This window comes from Phaseolus vulgaris, chromosome 7 (assembly GCF_051622355.1).
Source record: "Phaseolus vulgaris cultivar YP4 chromosome 7, ASM5162235v1, whole genome shotgun sequence".
In the NCBI taxonomy this organism is placed as follows: domain Eukaryota; kingdom Viridiplantae; phylum Streptophyta; class Magnoliopsida; order Fabales; family Fabaceae; genus Phaseolus; species Phaseolus vulgaris.
Window position 1 is genome coordinate 49,357,738 of NC_143504.1, and position 19,958 is coordinate 49,377,695.

Genomic DNA, 19,958 nt, shown 5'->3' on the forward strand with positions numbered 1-19,958 from the left:
TAAGGCATGAATGGTCACTGCCATTAAGGACTTATCTACGATGTGTTATACAAGCCCCCAAGATACAACAGGAGCTTTTCAAGTGACATCAAGGGACTCGGGACTAGCAGGCAAACCCGTAAGAGAAAAGGACCTAGAACATGAGAGATAAGGAATGAGGAGAGGACAATGAGTGAAGTTGTGTATTGGAAGAGAGGAGAGACACCTATTTCTAGGTGGAGGAATGGTCATAGACCCAGTTCATAATTGTTTTGGAAAGGAGGCAGGGTTCATGCGATGAGATATGCAACATTGCCGAAAGAGTAAGAGCACACTCCTTGTGAATTTTCCGTTTTGAAAAGGAAGGACATTGTTCGCGAGGAGAGATATGCAATGTGTGTAAATCTTGATATAACCATTTGAAACTCCATGTGCCCCTTCAAATCATTGTAGCACCATTTCTGGAATCATTCCGTGTTGATTGTCCTGCAGTCAAGAAGCGACGTCATTCTTGGATGAGGTTGCAATCAATTGTGAACCTTTTGAAATACTTAAATTTCACAACAAATCCAACACAAAGTCAGAGAACATTATGTGCACCTTCAAAGGAGTTGTGCATATTTCCACATCTACTTTAGGCAATGACCCAAACATTAGTAATAAAATTTGACATCAATGGTGAAGGATTTTAATAATGAGGAGAAGAGGAACAAAATGCATCGATAAATTCCAATTTTGAAAATAGCTAGTGTTTTACCATAATTCCGGCCAAATGTCCTTTAGAGGTCAATTCCTATGAAAACATGGCCTCACTCAAGTGTCATGGCATAATTGTCTAACCCTGTCATGCAATTTTTCTTAAACAACTAGTCTCCCTCCTAGTCAGAATAATAGCAACAAGCTCATAAATAACAACATAGTTTTAACTGTTTTGATAGCCTGTATTCGTAACAAACCATTGGGCTAGTAGTGAGTATTTCAGCAAATTAGTGTCAAGCCTTGTAATATAAATTTCCCTGAACAAAATTGACATTATTTAATCACCATCCTCCAGCATAACAATAGAACATTTGAAAGGTGTAGAAATTACCTGGACCTATGCTTTTGAGGCCCATACCAGAGCAATTTCAAAAATACGCCATATTAATACATGAATAAAACTCAAACTATAACAGAAGGAAAAGCAAAATCAATAACAAATTTGATTAAACTAGTTTCCATAAATCAACATAAATCACATTAAAAAAAAAGAGTAGTTTGATATGGCATCATTTCAGAGGAATAAACCTAGAGGAGTGGGTGGCACCTATACCAGGCCTTCCATGCTTAACAGGCTTGTAAGAGATTGAAAACTCAGCAAGATAATGCCCAATCATTTCCGGCTTAATTTCAACTTGATTGAAAGTTTTCCCATTGTAAACACCAATGATGCTCCCAATCATCTCGGGCACGATGATCATGTTGCGGAGGTGGGTCCTCACCGGCTCTGGCTTCTCACCAGCTGGAGCCTCCCGTTTCTATTGCAACACAATATTAAACCCTCATTAAAACTATACACCACAATAACTTTCGCAACGATTAATCACCAAAATAAATCCAATTTAAGTTTTTGTCTGAATAAGCTTCTATAAAGCTCTTCTAAAACACACAAAAAATAATAACTCCTCCACGTGCTATTTTGTAACTTATACATTACCTATTGTAGCTTAGGAAAAAATTAATTTCATTCCTCCTTGTTTTCTTTTACTCCTAAAAGTGCTTGCGCAGATAAATTTATCCAAACAAACGCTTGATCACACACCAGCACGAGAATAGAACCTTAAAAAAAATGTATAAACAGTAAAATTTGAAGTAGATGAATTTGATAAGAGAAAAACTCACCGCCTTACGAAGCTTCTTGATTAGAGCCATAGGTTTGCGGGTCAAACCGCGCTGAAATCTTCTGCGTGCGCGTGCAGTGAAGAGCTTGACGAGTTCATCTGTGGACATGTCCAACAGAGCATCGAGATCGACGCCTCGGAAACTGAACTTCTTGAAGGTCCTCTTCTTCGGCACTGCTTGACTCACCTCAGTTTCAACGTCCGCCTGAAAACAACAGAGAAGGATAACATCGTCAGTGTCACTGCTTCACAACACAACAGAGAGGAGTTCGGAATTCACCATTGCTGCTGCCACACTCCTGCTCAAGCGCTAGGGTTTTTCTGGTCACCTTTTATACTCTGCTCAGGTCAACGATTTTGACTAGTGAACACTTTAAATTAGATTAAATAATAATCACTTCCTCTCTTATATATCCTCTTTATTTTTTTAATTAAATTATCATTTACAAAATAAACATATCTTCCTTGTTTTTCTAATAAAATATTATTTACATCTTTTAATTTTTAAATAAATATTTAGTTTGCTTGTGTCTTAACAAGACCATATTTATTGTTTTATATTTTGAATAGAGACACTTATTTCTATTAGTTTATTTTAAAATAATATCCTTATAAAAAAATTAAAAATTAAAAAATATATATAAATATACATTTTAAGAATTTTTTTCTTACAAATTTAATAATTTAGCTAAAAAAAAATATTCTATTTGTTAAGGTATATGTTCAGACATCCATTATGAAAAAACACATGTTCAATTTCCACCATTTCTAAGAAGTCATTCAATGTCAAAAAAATCTCAATGCTAAAATACATCATACTTTTATTCTAAAATAAACACTAACATCTTTTATGTTATTAATAAAATAATATACATGCTTCTTGTTTATGTAATTATTTAATTATATTTATACTTGTATTAAATTATTCGTAAACATAATAATAAATTTAATCATATATTTTATAATTATTTATCTACATTCATATTAAAACAATATGCTTTAATATAACTTGTTTTTATGTATATAAGGCAATTTATAATTTAGTGGAAATATAATCTTATAATATTTTTAATATGTAATAATAAAATTATTAAATTTTTTATTTTTATTATTAATGTGTATTTGTATTTTTTTTATTAATATTATATATCTAATTTTTATTTCTATCATTATTATATCTGTATTTTTTTTATTTTTTTATTAATGTGTATCTTTATTCTTTTATTATTATTATTATTATTAATCTACATTTTTTATTTTTATCATTAAGTATTCGTATTTTTTATTTTGATCATTATTATATATGTATTTGTATTTATTAAAACAAACTATAAATTTACTCAAACATTCTAATTCATCATAAATTTATATGTTTGTGTATTTTTTAAATATCAAACTATATATTTTGCATTTTTTTAGTTTTATCATTATCATATGTGTATTTGTATTTATTAAATTGAACTATAAATTTATATTGTAATATTTCAATTCATCGTAGATTTATGTGTATTAGTATTTTTTAAATATTAACATGTGTATTCACATTTTTTTATTTTTATCATTATTGTATATCCACATTTTTTATTTTTATCACTACCATATGTGTTTGTGTTTATTAAAAAGAACTACATTACATGATATACAATTTATTTTTATCATTTATATTTATAGGAGTTGCACATGTCTCGCCTTCAATTAGGTGGCAGACTCCTTCGAGTTGGGCATATTAAACATTATTTTCAATAACTTCAACGAAACCATTCATTTGTTGCTCTCCAAATGCACGTTATTATCAGCTGAGAGGAAACATAAAAAGATCACTTCTTTTTCTTTCACCTTTTTCTTATTCTCCAATAACACATTGTTCTCGTTGGTTGACTCAGCCGCGTTGACTTCAGAGGCAGGTGGTGGCTCCTCCTATTTTGAGTGGTTTATGTTCTCCCTTCAGGTGATGGAGAGTGACTCCGATAAAACAAAGGGGGTTCTTCCTGTTGATTGCACTCTGACTATTAAGTTAGTACTAGGTTAAGAAAAAGTATGTAAAACAATTTCAGTTTTAGAAACGACATACCTTTATTTGGGTTCTCAGATAAATATATAGATACGACATACATTTATGGGTCATTTCATTTTATAAAATAATAATTTTTTAAAGAAATTAAAAATAACATTATTTTATTAAATATATATGAAGTATAATTACGTATCAAAATATTGTATCCATAATTTTTTTTAATGTGACCTAAATTTTACAAATTCATATTTTATTTTTATATTTATTGAATAATTTTTTATTTAAAGTTAACTTTTAATTAGTAAAGGATGTCAAAATAGTATTTTTAAGTAGTTGACCTGATATAAGTTCAATCAAACTTAAAAATTGCATCCCTTTGAAATATGTGTATGTTAAGTCTTTAATAAAATTGAGTTATAGATGTAAGTTAGCAGAATTGCAACTCCATCTATGGGAAACAAAGTTTCATGTACCAAGTAGTAACATGTATATCTATGATAAAAAGAAACTATGAGAAAAACATTTTTTCGAGTGATATCTCATACCACAAGAGAACAGTTAAGACTCACTTATTCATAGAACAAATCAAAATAGGAAAAAGAAAAATTTCCATTTTTGGTTTTGATTTTGCCTCTTTTGGGAAAATAATTTTGAAACAACTTTGGTCATGACGTGTGTGTACTTAGGGTCACTTTGCAACTCAAAAGTTGTGATGTGAGGCCACACCCAAAGGTCAATTATATGCCTCCAAATTTTTCGAGGCAATATAAATAGACCATTGAATTCTTTTTCCCTCACTTTTGTCCATAAGTTTTTGGATTAAGGATTAGATTTTTAGGATGTGAAGTGATTTAAGAGAAGTTTAAAAAAAAAGTGAGTAGTTTGAATTAAGATATGTAGAATGAATTTGTGGGACAACTTTATTGAAATTTGTGAATATTAAATATTTAAAATATTAATATACTTTTTAAAAACTTTAATAAAAACCTATCACATTCCTTTTTTCCATTCATCTTTCTTTCTCTTCCTCTTCCTTCTCTTTTTCTCTTTCTTTTTACTTCTTCTTTAAGATCCGTTTGTTTGAGGTGAAGAAAAGCAAACACATTCATTTTATACATAGAAAACGTAAATATCAATGCATAAAGTTAAAAAAACACATAAATTAAAAAAAAAAAATTCAAATCAAAACTTTGTTCGAAGGATTGTGAAGAAAGTTATAATTAACTAAATAAATATATATTTATTTAATTAATTATAATTTATTTTCTTACTCTTTTTATTTTTAACTTAACTTAAATTTTTTTTATTTTTATTTAAAATAAAATTGTAATTTAAATATAAAAAATATAATCAAAATTGTAAAAAAATAATTATTATAAAATAACATAATTAATCATATTATATATAATAAATTATAAATAAAAATAAATAATAATAATAATAAATATAAATATAAATATGAATATAAATATATTTTTTAATAATAAAAAAATAAATTTATATAATAATTATATTAATTACAAAAAATTAAAGATAAAAATAATAATGTTATTTAATGTAAAAATAATTTTTTATCAAATATTTAAATAATATTTTACTTAAAAATAATTATAATTTATAAATAAATAAATCAAATTATTTTTTTAACAATTTCTAAATATAAGAGTAAATTTGTAAACTTACATTGTTATCAATTAAAAAAATATAATTTCATTTACACCTATCATATCACTCACGAACTTTTATAAGCTTTCTCTACATTTTTCACTCTATTTACCTTAATCTAACCACCCTAACTTTTTTTTACACTTTCTTCAAATCATCTCAAATTCACTCCCTCATTTTCACTCTCTCATCCAAACAAAACATTACTCTTTCCCTACCTTTTCCTTTTAAGTCCATCATCTCACTTTTTCTAACATATTTATCTATTTTTCTTTATCTTTTTCTTACAACTTATATAATCTCCTCTTGAATTTCTTCGCTAAAGAATAAGAAGAGACTAAGATTAAACTGATTTTTATATTAATCTTAATAGATTTATGAATGTTTTATTAACATTATATTTATTTTTAGTCATGTACTATTTTATTATATTTTATTATATTTCTATTATTTAATTTATTTCCAATAATACATTGGTCCTCTTCTTTTTAGTTTGTATTTTTATAACTTAATTAATTAATTAATTTATTATATATTATATTTTTTTAATTTATTTTTAATTAGATACATGTTGTTGTAACACAAATTATTACAAAATTATTCGTTATTTAATTAAAATTAAGAGTAATAAAAAAAATTGTGTGTGAAGATTTTTTTTATAGAAAACATTAATCAAAACATAATATCATAGGTGCATATGTATCTCAATATTTATATCTTTATAATTATTTAAAATATATAAAAAAATGTATAGATGTATATTTTTTAATCCTAATAAAAGTTATACATAAAAAATAGAGGATTGTCTATATATTTAATGTCACATAAGGATATTAAACTAAGTTTTCTATGAGTAATTTTGCAAGCAATTTATAATGACTAAGTTCATCTTTTACTTGTATCACATATTAACATATAAATGGGTGAAGTCTTTGTATACTTCAAATATCAATCTTAATAAACTGAACATACAATAATAAACAATATATGATTAGAATTTGACGTGCAATTGTAAGATTTGATCTAACATCTAACATATGGATTTATATTTCACTCCCGATTATCCATTATAAATATAAATAGCTACTTGAGAAGTAGTTAGGTAATTAAGTATTTCATATTAAAACATTGGTATAATAATAATAGTAATAATAATATATTTTTCAAGAATATCAACAAATTTTCAATCCACAAAAGAGATATATACTCACAATCTAACTTTGATGGTGTTGGCTCCTAAGTTTGGCTATGAATATCCTAATCCAGAGTACTATCCTGAACTATCAAGATATCTATCTACTTAAAAAGTATTTTCTTAGACCATATCATGGTTATTGTCTTTCATCACTCGGTGTACTAAACTTTGACTTCTCAACTATAGACTCCCATGTGTCAACATGGTCTTAGCGAACTATGACTCATCTCATGTTCGTTTAACATTCTCTGACACATGGTTTCAAAAACATAAGATTTGATGATTAATGTGATACACCATATCTTATCATAATCAATAATTTATACGCACAAAACAAATATTAAAAAGTAATTGAAAAATATAAATATAATAATAGAGTATATAAGTTCTCTCTATAAATTTATTAGCTAAAATTATGAAAGAATAATATTTAAAATCTTATAAACAATACAACATAAAAATAAAATAAAATAACACTTAAAACAAAAAATTTAAATAAATAATCACATATTGATCAATATAACACATGAAATATTTTAATAAAAAGGAAATAAAAGAAATGGGTTAATATATCACTGCAAGCATATTATATTAAACAAAAATAATAATAATAAATGAGTAAAAAGAAAAGATAATATGTTATTAATGAATAATTAAATGATAAGAATATATTACTGGAAATAAATTGAATAATAAAAACATAAATGAATAAAAGCTTCAATACATAAATGGAAGAAAGATAAACAACAATAAAAAATAATACAAATGTCAATACATAACTAAAATTGGATTAAATAACATAAATATAAATTAATAAAAAAACCATTAAATAAACTATAAATAAATTAAATGACATAAATATAATTTGTCAATGTCTTCTTTTTGGTTAAGTACTAAACATCTAAGTATAAACATAATCATGCTTTATCTGTAAGACAATAGCTTAGTTCAACAACACGTCATGTAAAGACACAAGTATTTTTTTCTGACAAACAATACAACATTATGCAGTCTTATCTTTATGTTTGATATGCATATATAGTTGATGCTCAAATGTTACATACAAAGTCTAGGCTAACCTTGTACCTCTTAAATATCTATGTATTTATTCTATGTTATGGGAAATATTCGTTACTTTCGTTTGCCAAAGATTTTTGTATGCAATCACAAGTTACATCAAATGATCTTTTAGATAGATTTAAAATTGTTTTTCTTCAAAAATTTATTGACACTAATATGAACAACTCTGAAAAGAGTATCTATTTTGTACAACTATGCACTTTAGACAAAGTCAAGAAAAAACACATTGCCCAAGAAGAGATACTACGGAAGATTTAAAACTATGATATTGTTAGGCTTACTTGCATATCATGTCATGACTAAATATGAGACATCATGAGAAAGATTTTTAACTATGATAAATAAGTTTCACAAAAAGCTAATACCTGACATATACTAGAATCAAACCACCAAATGTTAAGGTGATACAAAACATTTTCTACCAAGCTAGATGTAAGCCTCGTTTAGTTTCTCACCACTTGAAGAATTGTCTACATGACTAAATAACAATGAAGTCATGATGTCTCTATTAAATGAGGTGTCATGATTATCATCGTTGCCCAAGGCATGATACCACTCCAGGTATCTTTACACCAACCATGAAGGGTCAACATACCTAGGATCAAACCTTATATACATATACACCTTGCCATATAATGTATGTATATAAGCAATCCAACCAGATCCATCACCCATGAAGGGTCACCCAAAAAGGGCATATGTCATGGATATATCATATCATGCATTTCAATATTAATTATATATCTATCCCTTGAGCGACCACATCGTCATAAACAAGATAACACCTATTTTGCTTGAGCAACACATCTTTCACTTGAGCGAAATGCAACACAAGAGCAACACCCTCCTAGGTCCCTCCTTACTCCAACAATCACCTCATTGCTTAAGCATTGGTCGCTTGAGTGTTATAGATAATGCTTGAGTGACATATTTATTGAAATAGATCTAACAAGTTCTAAAAGAAACATCTACCACCAAAGAACCTTGAGCGTCCAATCAAAACTTGAGTGTCTCGACCGTGTGTACACAACCCTTACACCACGCTTAAGATTAAGAAATAATGCTTGAACCACAAGCCATATAGCTTAAGCTTATGAGCATCTCATCCAATGCTTTTCATAGGAGAGAATCGTCTGAACATTTCTTTTTGTCAAGCCGCAAGTCATCATTCGAGTGATACAACGTGTCACCTAAGCGACATAAGGTAGTGAGTGCAATGATTGTACACCACTTGGGCTTGCTTGAGTGGCCATGTATCACTTGAGCGACATTCAACCTGAGAGCAACCCAAACAACAAGAACACAACATTTCAAAGCAATATTATCATAAGTAGTGAATTTGCATCTTTTCAAACTCATCAACCATGTTGTTTTCATGCTTAAATCAACAAGTATAATAATTGAGACCGAAGTTCTTATTCCAATCTTCGCATAACTCTCATATCTCATCATTTCATACATATTATATATACTAACATATTCCAACAACACACTTAAGAACCAATGTTGTATAAACATATTATTAGATCTCCTTACCTGGGTTGAAACTTGTTCCTAACCGACAATTATTTGAAAATCCTTCCAACGGTCCCACAATCTAGGTAAGCTTCCAAAGAACAAATCTACACAAACATCATCCACTCTAAACATCCATACCAAGGAGAAGAAGAAGAAAAAAGAAAGAGATTAAATCATTGACAAGGATTAATATATTTACCAATTTGGGAAGGAATTTTCAGTCATATATTCTTTTATGGTCAGAGAGAATATAGAGAGAAAATGGGTTTTAGAAATTGAAGATTTTAGAATCAACGAAAAAATAAATGTCTAACTTCTATTTACAAATGTTACAACTAATTTACTTCAACATCTTATATTAACAAATTGTTAGATCTTACAAATTTCACATATTCATTCATTTTCTCATAGCTCACACTCGTAAAACTCAATTTTTACATCTTTAACTTATCCAAATCTCTATTACATACGCATAATGTCATCAAAATCACTTTCATTTAATATAATTAGATTTCAATCATGTTCATATCATGTAATTATAATCATAGTCACATTCATATTATGTCATTACAATCTCAATCATAGACATGTCATCACACATAACATATTTTAATATTTCAAATAAACTTAAAAAAAAATAGGGTATCATAATAACTACATTTTGGATTTTTTTTTCTTAATTTAAAATTATGTTAAAACAACCAACAAAATATTTATAAATCATTAATTAATTAAAAATGTTTAGGGTTTAGTGTCGAACACAAGATTTAGTATATAAACAAACATAACTCTTACACAAATTTAACATCAATTAAGTTTCATACTTTACAACACATAACTATCTTTATCATTCACATACTCCATAATTCTAAATAATTTAGTGTCTACAATGTAAAAACAACATCAACCATATGAAACAAAATTTTGATAAGAAATTTTTTCAGAAAAAAAAAATTGTTTTGAAATAACTTCCTCTGTAAAATTTCATTTTAAACGTGGTTTGTATCAAATTGTATAGTTTCATGCTGATGAACTCATTTTTAACTCAAAATTATAAAATATGAAATAGATAATCACAAATGGAACATGCAAGTTTTGATTTTTTTTTTAAGAAAAATAGGATTAAGGTTTAGAGTTATCTCTATTTACTTTAATGAAGCTCAAATCAACAAGAGAGGTTAAATTAGAGAGTTGAAATTCATTATTCTACCTAACTAAACCAATTAAAAAGAACTTTGCAGATTATGAGAAATTGATGAAAAAAAGTAAAATAGGAAAGTTAGATGGAAAGAAAATTTACCTTGGATTGAGAAGAGATGAACTTAAAGCAAGGGATTCGGCAAGAAGAATAAAGATTTTCGTTTCTCTGATTTTATTTATGGGCTTAGCCAAAATTTTGATAAAAAAGGTTTGGCCCATTTTGTTTACTTCCAATTGAATCACACTACAAAAAATAGTTTGATAAATCACATTCATAAAAAAATCTCTTTTATTTATGTAATTAAGAATAATTATTTGGAATAAAATTTTAATTTGATTCTAACATACTTTCTCAAAGAAATATTAATTTTACTTATTACATTATTATAAGTAAATTAGTGACACAAATAGTAATAAAATTTGTAACGCATTTAGTGATGGGAATTTAGTTTTTGATTTTCATCATCATAAAAATAATTTTTGAAGTTGTGTATATATAATTAAGTAATCTTAATTTATTAATTAAAATAAATTTTTAAAAACCATTTGATTGTATACAGGTAAAATATAAAATATATTTTACCATGAAAACAAAGTTCAATTACAAAAAAAAACTTAATTATTGTGAATTAATTAAATAATTTACATCTAAATACAAGGTGTTATAAAAGCAACCGAATTATTTTATTAAGGATCTAATTTTACATATTAAAAATTAGTTAGAGACTAAATCACAATTATCAAAAGTATTTACCGACTAAGTTTCAAATAATAAAATTAATTAAATATCCATTTATAATTAATGTAACATATTTAAGGATTAATAGGAAATTTTAAGAACTTATACGCAATCATAAAAAAAAATATTTAGGAGTTAATTGAATTGGAAAAGACTCTTGTGTTTAGAGAAGGAATTTCACAATTTTTAAGACACTCAAATAAATTGAATTTGAATTGTCTCATTTCAAATTGTTTTATTTTTTAAATATTTTTTCATAAAAAAATTCAAATTTAGTATTTTTTTTTACTTGAATAAAGTATTTCAATTATCATCATATTTAAATATTAAATAATTGTTAAAAATTTAAAAATATCAATTGATAATCTTACATCTTGATTGATGTTTTTTTTTTAAAGTTTTTTCAAGATTTGTTTATTTATATTTGCAAACCTTTTTCAATTTACATTAAATGCAATTACTTTTAAGTTACAAAATATTGAATTGGGTAAAATCCAAGTAAGATAATATCGAGTTGGATTCATGCAAGGTCGGTCCAAGTCAACTTGGATCAAAGTCAAGCCAAGTCGATATGAACCCAAGTCGAATCGAGTTGGTTAGAGTTCAGGTTGAGTCGAGTTAGAGAAAGTTCACATTCATTCGAGTTAGGATGGGTCCACATTTATTCGAGTTGGGGTCGACACACATTCAATTGAGTTGGGCTAGGCCCAAGTTGGTCCTAGTTCGAACAAGATAAAGTTAAGCCTAGCCTGGTTAAGATTAGGTAAAGTTAGGTCAAGCTGAGTTTGCCAAAGTTGAGCTAAGCTGAGCTTACCTAGACCCAGGTCGAGCTGAGTTAGCCTATACCCAATTCGACGGGGCAAGCCCACTTTCAATCGAGTTAGGGCATGTTAGCATTCATTCGAGTTATGGCCAACCCACATTTAGCTGAGTTGGGCTGACCAAAGTCAATCCTAGTACGATCAAGACCAGGTAGGGCCTAACCCGATCAAGACAAGTTCAAGCAGGATAGAGTCAAGTATACCCGAGCCTAGGTCAAGTCAAGTTGACTCGGGCTCGGTCAAGTCGAGTCATCTTGACCAAGATCGAGCTGAGTGGTCCTAAGCCTAAGTTGAGTTGAGACAAGGCAAATCCATATTCACTTGAGTTGGGGCAAGTTCACATTCATCCAAGTCAGAATCAACCCACATTTAACTGAGTTGGGTTAGGCTTAAATTGGTCTAATCTGATAAAGAACAGGCCCGACTTAACTCGATCAAGACCAAGTCAAACTGGGTCGACTTGAATCTACCCAAACCTAGTCTAGTCTAGTCTAGTCGACCAAGCCCAACCGAGTTGAGTTAGTCTGGATGAGCCGAGTCGGTTTTAACAAAGTTGAGCTGAGTCCACCCGACGAGGTCAAGTCGAGTTTTCATGGCCTAGGTGGGGTTAGGTTGACCCACATTCAACCAAGTTTGGCTAAGCCTAGATGGGTCCTAGTTCAACTCAAGACTAGTTTAAGTCGAACCCAAGTTGAGGTGATTCAGATTGGGCTTAGGTCGAGGTGAGTCAGTTCGGGCCCAGTCAAGCCAAGTTAGTTAGGGTCCAGGTTGAGTCGAGTCAACCTGAGTCCAAGACAAGCAGAGTTAGGGAGGGTTCACGTTCAACTAAGTTACACTAGGCCCAAGTTTGGTCTAGTCTAGCTTGGGTTAGATATAGGTCAAGTTGGATCCATGTGGGATCGAGACAAATCAAGTCAGGTTTGGCTATGTCGATTTGGATCTATGTTGGGTTAGACAAGTCAAATTAAGTTTGGTCAATTTTATATGTCAAGTCGAGTTTTTCCAGACTCAAGTCAAACTGAATGAGTACAAGTCCAAGTCGACTCAAGTATACCAACCATGATATGAATTTTAGAAATGAACAATTTTAAATTTTTACTTTTTAGATAAAATTTATAATTTTTTAATTTCAAATAATTCAATTAAAAAAATTCTAAAATCTCATTTTTTTTTTCAAAATTCTTTTAAAAAATTTAAATTCTCTAAAAAAATTAAATGAATGACAATTTCAAGTAGAAACCACCCATAAATTCTAAAACAAGACAAATCTTAGTTTGTTTCACACTTTCAAACAATTAATGTTATATTTATCAATTCTCTCATTTCCCATACCACCCAAAATTCTTTTGAAGATTTGGTATCTTTTGTGAGTCCTAGATGCAAACTTCACTTATTTTTATGGTTTGTTATTAATATTTACTTATATTATTTTGCATGAGAAATACTTATTTTCTCTCTAAACTCGATGAATCCTACTTGGATCAAGACGAAATTTCGCATCTTTACCTTCTTCTTTCCACATTACCTTATACATGAGAATAATTGTTAATCTCCCAAGTTCAATTTCCACCTTCTCAAGTCCCTCCAATGTTTCACCCTTCACATTTGTTACTCATTATTATTTTATTGTTACCTTCCACTTCTTTTACCAATCCTCCCTCTTCACACAACACACTTTAGTCTTTTAAAGCCTTCACACACCCTCTCTAACTAATTCTGACATTTTAACTTCTTCATATAATTCGTCAATAGATGTTTCATTGTAGAAAAGTATTAATTATTGACAAAGATAGCAAAAAGTTTCAATGATAAATGATAATTAATACACAACAATAAGACTTCAAGTATTTAACTAACTATAAGGGTTTATAATGATTGCTTAGAGGAATCAAATCTATGGCTAAATATTGTTTACTCATTTCACTCTTTCATGTGCTCTAAGAATTATTATACTTGGAAACACGAAGTAGGTCATACTAACAAAGAATCATACTATATTTTTGTTGTCACAGGAATATAGGAATACATGTCACAAGCAATGAATAAGTTCATATCTTGTTACAATGAACTATTTTATGCCAGTACATGTAACGTCTCAAATTATTACACTTTTTATTATAGTTTTAAATAAATTTATGAAAATAATTAAATAAATAAGCAGTGCTATTGAAATTATTTAATGAACTTTGAAATAAAATTAGTATAAGTTTCATTAAAGTAAAGGGCATCTAATTATTTTCTTAAACTTATCTTAAATATGACTACTACTGAATAGTTAAAATAGAATCTTATTTATATAAAGTACTAAATAATAATTATGTTTCTGAAACGCCTAGATAAAATTTAAAACTATAAAGGAAATAATGTTATTCAATATGTAAATAATAACATATATATATATATATATATTTTAATTTAATTTAGGCATCATTCATAAAATTGTACCATATATAGTTATACAACTTTTTTTTATGGTTAAACATGTTTTTTAGTTTCAGTATTTTTACGTGAAATTGATTTTCGTTCTTAATCCAAACATTAGACCTCTTGAATATTCTAGTAAAAAAATTATTGGAATAAATCATTGTCAGTTTTTTTTACATGATAATCAGATTTCCAGAGTGATATGAGATGTTAAAATATTTTACAATGACTCACTTAGATATTATAATATTATAATACAATCAAAAGTAAAAAATTAGTTTTTTACGGGTAAAAAAAAAATACATGTAAAGACATATTCTAAGTATAAAATTTAAACTAGAGAAAAAAAATCAATTTTACGGTTATTAGTTAGACAAAAACATATTTAACCATTTAAAAAAAATTACACTTACACCTCATATTTTAACTAAATATAATTGAAAAACGCTATAAAATTTCCCACTGATATGTACAACAAAAGAAAATGATATACTGAGAACAAATTCCTACAGATGAAGTAGGAATATTTTACAAGTTTAATTCTTTTCCAGAATATGAGTGTCTATCGGATATCATCATATGGTTTTCTTGAAAAAAATAATTGTAAGGGTGAGTCTCCTCTCACCATTAAAATCATATTCAATCAAATAAAATAATTCATACAACAAAATAAACCATAATGGAAATAATAACCAAGTAATTGCGTAAATAACATTAGAATCACGTAAACATTGCGCAAAATTTAAAATCAAAATATCTAGCATATTAGAATAAAACTTGAACATATATTATTCCATAATAGTGTACCCAACTTTCACATAGTTTCTCATGCATATGTCAATCGTATTGATGAAACATATAATAAAAAAACATTGTACCAACCTTTTAAATTATATTTTCACATATATCAATCACCTTTATCATAAACAAATTTCACAACAATCTTCATACTTTAGGTATCTTGTACCTCTCAAGCACCTTACCAACATGCTACTATGGCCTATATACTGATTTTACACTAGTATGGATAGTTTTTGGTTGCATACGTCATAGGGATACAACCTCCTTGAATCATGAATCATTTGGCTAAATGAATTGTGAGACTGTGTGGGTTTAATTTTTCCAAACTAATGGTGTATATCAATCCTAGGATAAATAGGAACAAACAGAACTACAATATTATAAGTTTTTACATTTTCGGACAAGATTATGTTTAATAATTATAAGAAAAAATCATTATCCCTTCAATACATTTATCAAACCATCTATCATGAAAAAATTGTAGACATTTGAAAAGTCTACTCTATAATACAATTATATAAATTATTGTTAGGACCAAGTAACACATTTAGTCTGAACACTACAAGAAAATCATGAAATAGAAACCAATTTTTAGATACCAAAATAATTAGTTGCAATAGCAACTAAGTTAGAGACCAGAAACTAAAACAAATTCTGGTTTCTAAATTAGTTTATATTATTGTTAAATAGTTTCTAAATTAGTATCTAATTAGCAATCAAGGTTTTAGAGACCAAATTTAGAAACTAAATAATTGGTAGTTAAAAGCTTGGTTGCTAATTAAATATCGATTTAGAAACTATTTAACAATAGTAGAAACTAATTTTGAAACCAATTTTTGTTTTAGTTTCTAAAATGGTCTCTAATTTAGTTACTATTGCAACTAATTATTTTGGTCTCTAAAAATTGGTTTCTATATCATGATTTTCTTGTAGTGGAATTATGTTTTGCACTTAACAAGTCTTATCATATTGTTTAACGAATATATGTTATAGACTCTCAAACTGTCTATCATGAACTTATGTTGTAGTTGCTCAGATCATCTATTGAGACTCTCTAATGAATATTGCAATTATACAAATATTGTTTATATCTTTCAACATTCAAGAAAATCATTCTAACAATTTATGTTATCATTAAAACATAAAGACATGGATGCATAGACCATCTAGTGAACATACTGTCTAGGGCCTTAATAGACCGTTTAAACAATTCATTTAGGATCTCAACAAAAATTTAATTATTATAATAATTGTTATTATTTTATTTATTAATGTGAATATATTTTGTAATCTATTTATTTGTATATGTTGTTTTGTTTAAAATTGAGATATTATTTAAGAGATTTGAATTTAATATTAAAGAAATTTGAAATCACCACCAGAGAATAAACAAGATGAGAAAGAGTAGAAGATTTAGTTGTAAAAAATTTAAAATATGTGATAACTAGAAGAGAATAATTTTTAGGGTTATTTAGATGGATATAAAACAAAATAAAGTAAATTAAGTGAGTTTACATATATTAAAAGTATATTTGAGAAAATAGGAATTAATTAAAACAATAACTATACAATTAAATGAAATATTTATTAAGATTTTAATGGTAATAAATTGCATTTATTTTATTATATCATATCGTCATTTTTATCAAATCGTATTAATTATTTATTTGAATAAGACAAGCGTGTTATGTTGAAATATCATTTTATTCCTACGGAAAAATAACTACTCCATCAATTTTCTTTATATATATATATATATATATAATGATATGATAATATGTTAAAATGAAAAAGAAAATTATACTACAACATTCTCACAACTATCTACTCTACTACTTTACTATAAATCAAGAGAGGCTTGTACAAAGCATTTAGCTATATAAATTATTTACTATTTTAATATCTACTCTACTACTTTACTATAAATCAAGAAAGACTTGTACAAAGCATTTAGCTATATAAATTATTTACTATTTTAAAATACAACTTAGACATATACATAATATATCTAACTACATTTTTTTACAGAAAAAAGGGTAAAAAATAAATTTCTAATATTTTTTAGATGTTGATCTTGCACTTGTACTTATATATACTCATGTACATAATAAAATTATAATAGATCACCACACAAAGAACACATATAAGAGTAAGTTATTGAAATAAATTTTCAACATAAGAAAAGTGTATATAAAAGTGAAGTGTGAGTTTATTTATTACATGTTAGGTAAGTTAGGATTTTGTGCTAAGTAGATCCTCTGGATTAAATCTTGTATGAAATTTGCTTTGGTGGTTAACAGAGTATGACTAATGATTTTTCTCCGTTGAAGGGTTTGAGGCAATGTGACCCTCTTCCTCATTTCTTGTTTCTTATAGCGATAGAAGGTCTGGCAGGAGTCTCTAGGAAAGCTAATGAGCTTGATGTGGTAAAGAGTCTGGAGATCAGGAGTAAGAAGGTTAGAGTTAATATGCTTCAATATGCAGATGATACTCTATTTTTTTGCCATGCGATTCTAAAAGTGTGTTCAACATTAAGGCTATGTTGAATTGCTTTGAGTTGGCTTCGAGTCTAAAGGTGAATTTCTTGAAGAGCAGTATTGGAGGGGTGGGGGTTGATTCGTTTACGATTTGGGGTTTCACAATTATTCTTAGTTGTGATGTGATGAAAGCCACTTTCAATATATGGGGTTTCTAGTTGGGGGTGTCATAAAAGGGAAGCTTTCTGGGACGACGTGGTTGAAATAATCAAATCCAGATTGGGGAGATGGAAAGGTAGATGTATCTCGATGGCTGGAAGCATTTGTCTAGTCAACTCAGTTCTCTTATCTATCTCGTTGTTCTATCTATCCATGTTTAAGTTGTCTGCAATTGTGATAAGTGCATAATTTCAGTAATATTTCATATTAAAATATAGGCACCTGTTTACATTTTTATGAGCTTTATTTGAATAAGAGCATTTTATTCACAAATTTGGTGTTAATTGCATATTTCTAGGGAAGATTGAAGATTTGGATTAAAGATTAATGATTTGAGCTAAAAAGATAAAGATGGAAGGTCCCATAATGGATAAAGATGCAAAGAAAGATTGAGCCTTTTTTATGTTTTATCATTTAGCCCATTAGCGCGACACAGGAAACAACCTAACCCTAGAAAACTAGGATAAATAGAGGGTTAGGGGCTCAACCCTAGTGTGCCAGATTGAGAGGAAAACACCATAGAGTGAATTGTAACCCAATTGGGAGAATGGAAGGGGCTAGAAGTATGCGTGGTTAATTCTACTCTTTGGGATTGGGAGTAATCTGCTCAAACTCTTATGTATTGAGGTGATATCTTATATATTAATATTCAATTCTTCATTGATTATTGGTATTGTTGTTTTACTTTTAATTTTCCGTGACAAATTGAGAATCTTAAATCTGACCGGGAGGTATTTTTAGGGTTTGGACCTAAACAACAATACTTAACATATTTGAGTGCTAGGAATAGACTTGAAATGTTAATTGTTATTAATGTCTGAGCTTCGTTCTAAGTTGTTCTTATAATTATGCGAGGGATCGATAGTTAGGGAACATTCTTAAGGATTTTATATGCGAGGAATCGATATAAATGATTTTTATACGAGCATCAATTTCAATTAAAGAACTTAATACTGACATGCTAATCAAAATACATGAGAGTGAGAGAGATGAAACCTAATCCCTATTTTTCCAATTGAAACAACTAATTATTTGTCTGTTTTCTTATTGATCATCGCCAACACAACCACTTTTAATTGTTTTGTTCAATATTTAGCGATTATTGTACTTGGTAATTCACTGTTCCTTGTGGGATCGATATCCGTCCTTAGGGACAATTATTACTTCTGACAAACGCAGTGCACTTGCCGTAAAAAGTCATCAAGTTGTGTTAAAAAGATTGTGAATCTTCAGAGGAACTTCTTGTGGGGGTGGGGATCTGAAGGGAGGAAGATCGTTTGAGCTTCTTGGGAAAAAGTTTGTGAGTCTCGGGAAAGCGACGAGCTTGGCGTAGTAAATATTAAGACTTTCAATTCGGCCTTGTTGGATAAATGGATTTGGTGGTTGGGGTCTAACGAGGGAGGTATGTGGAAAGAGATTTTAGAGTCTAAATACGGAGGTTGGAGAAAGCGCCAAACAACGACGACTCCCTTTGGTGGAAAGATATGAAGGCGATTTGGAAGATGGAGAACTGGGGAAGGAACTTTGAAGACTGCTTTAAGTGGAAAGTTGGTGATAGGAATTCTATCAAATTCTGGGAGGACAGGTGGGTGGGTAACATTATTTTAAAGAATAAATTTCCAAGGCTTTTCTCTCTTAGTGCTGACAAAGATGTGTTGTTGGAGCATTGTGGGGTTTGGGTAAAATGTGTTTGGGCATGAAATTTGGTTTGGAGAAGGAGTCTTTTTGATTGGGAGAAGAATTAGGTTAGTCAGCTTCTTGAGGTAGTGCATGACTCGTGTCCTGCCTTGGAAAGTTTCAAGAGTTTTTAGTTAAATCTGCTTACAATATTCTAAGAGGATATTCTAAAGGAGAATGTTCGAGGTTGTTTAAGGTCTTTTGAATGATTAAGGTTTTGCCTTCAGGTCATGTTACCGCCTGGAGGGTGTTGGAAAATAAGACTGTCA

General features: G+C 28.5%; 1 protein-coding gene across 1 annotated transcript; it reads right to left on the reverse strand.

Moving 5' to 3' along the window:
- Nucleotides 1-990: 990 nt before the first annotated feature.
- LOC137829797 (small ribosomal subunit protein uS19x) lies at nt 991-2,244 on the reverse strand. The gene is made up of 3 exons (XM_068636712.2): nt 2,140-2,244; nt 1,861-2,064; nt 991-1,496 (listed from the first exon to the last, which is right to left on the reverse strand). The coding sequence occupies exons 1-3, from the start codon at nt 2,140-2,142 to the stop codon at nt 1,248-1,250; spliced, it is 456 nt and encodes a 151-aa protein (XP_068492813.1). The 5' UTR covers nt 2,143-2,244; the 3' UTR covers nt 991-1,247.
- Between the last annotated feature and the right edge of the window lie 17,714 nt (nt 2,245-19,958).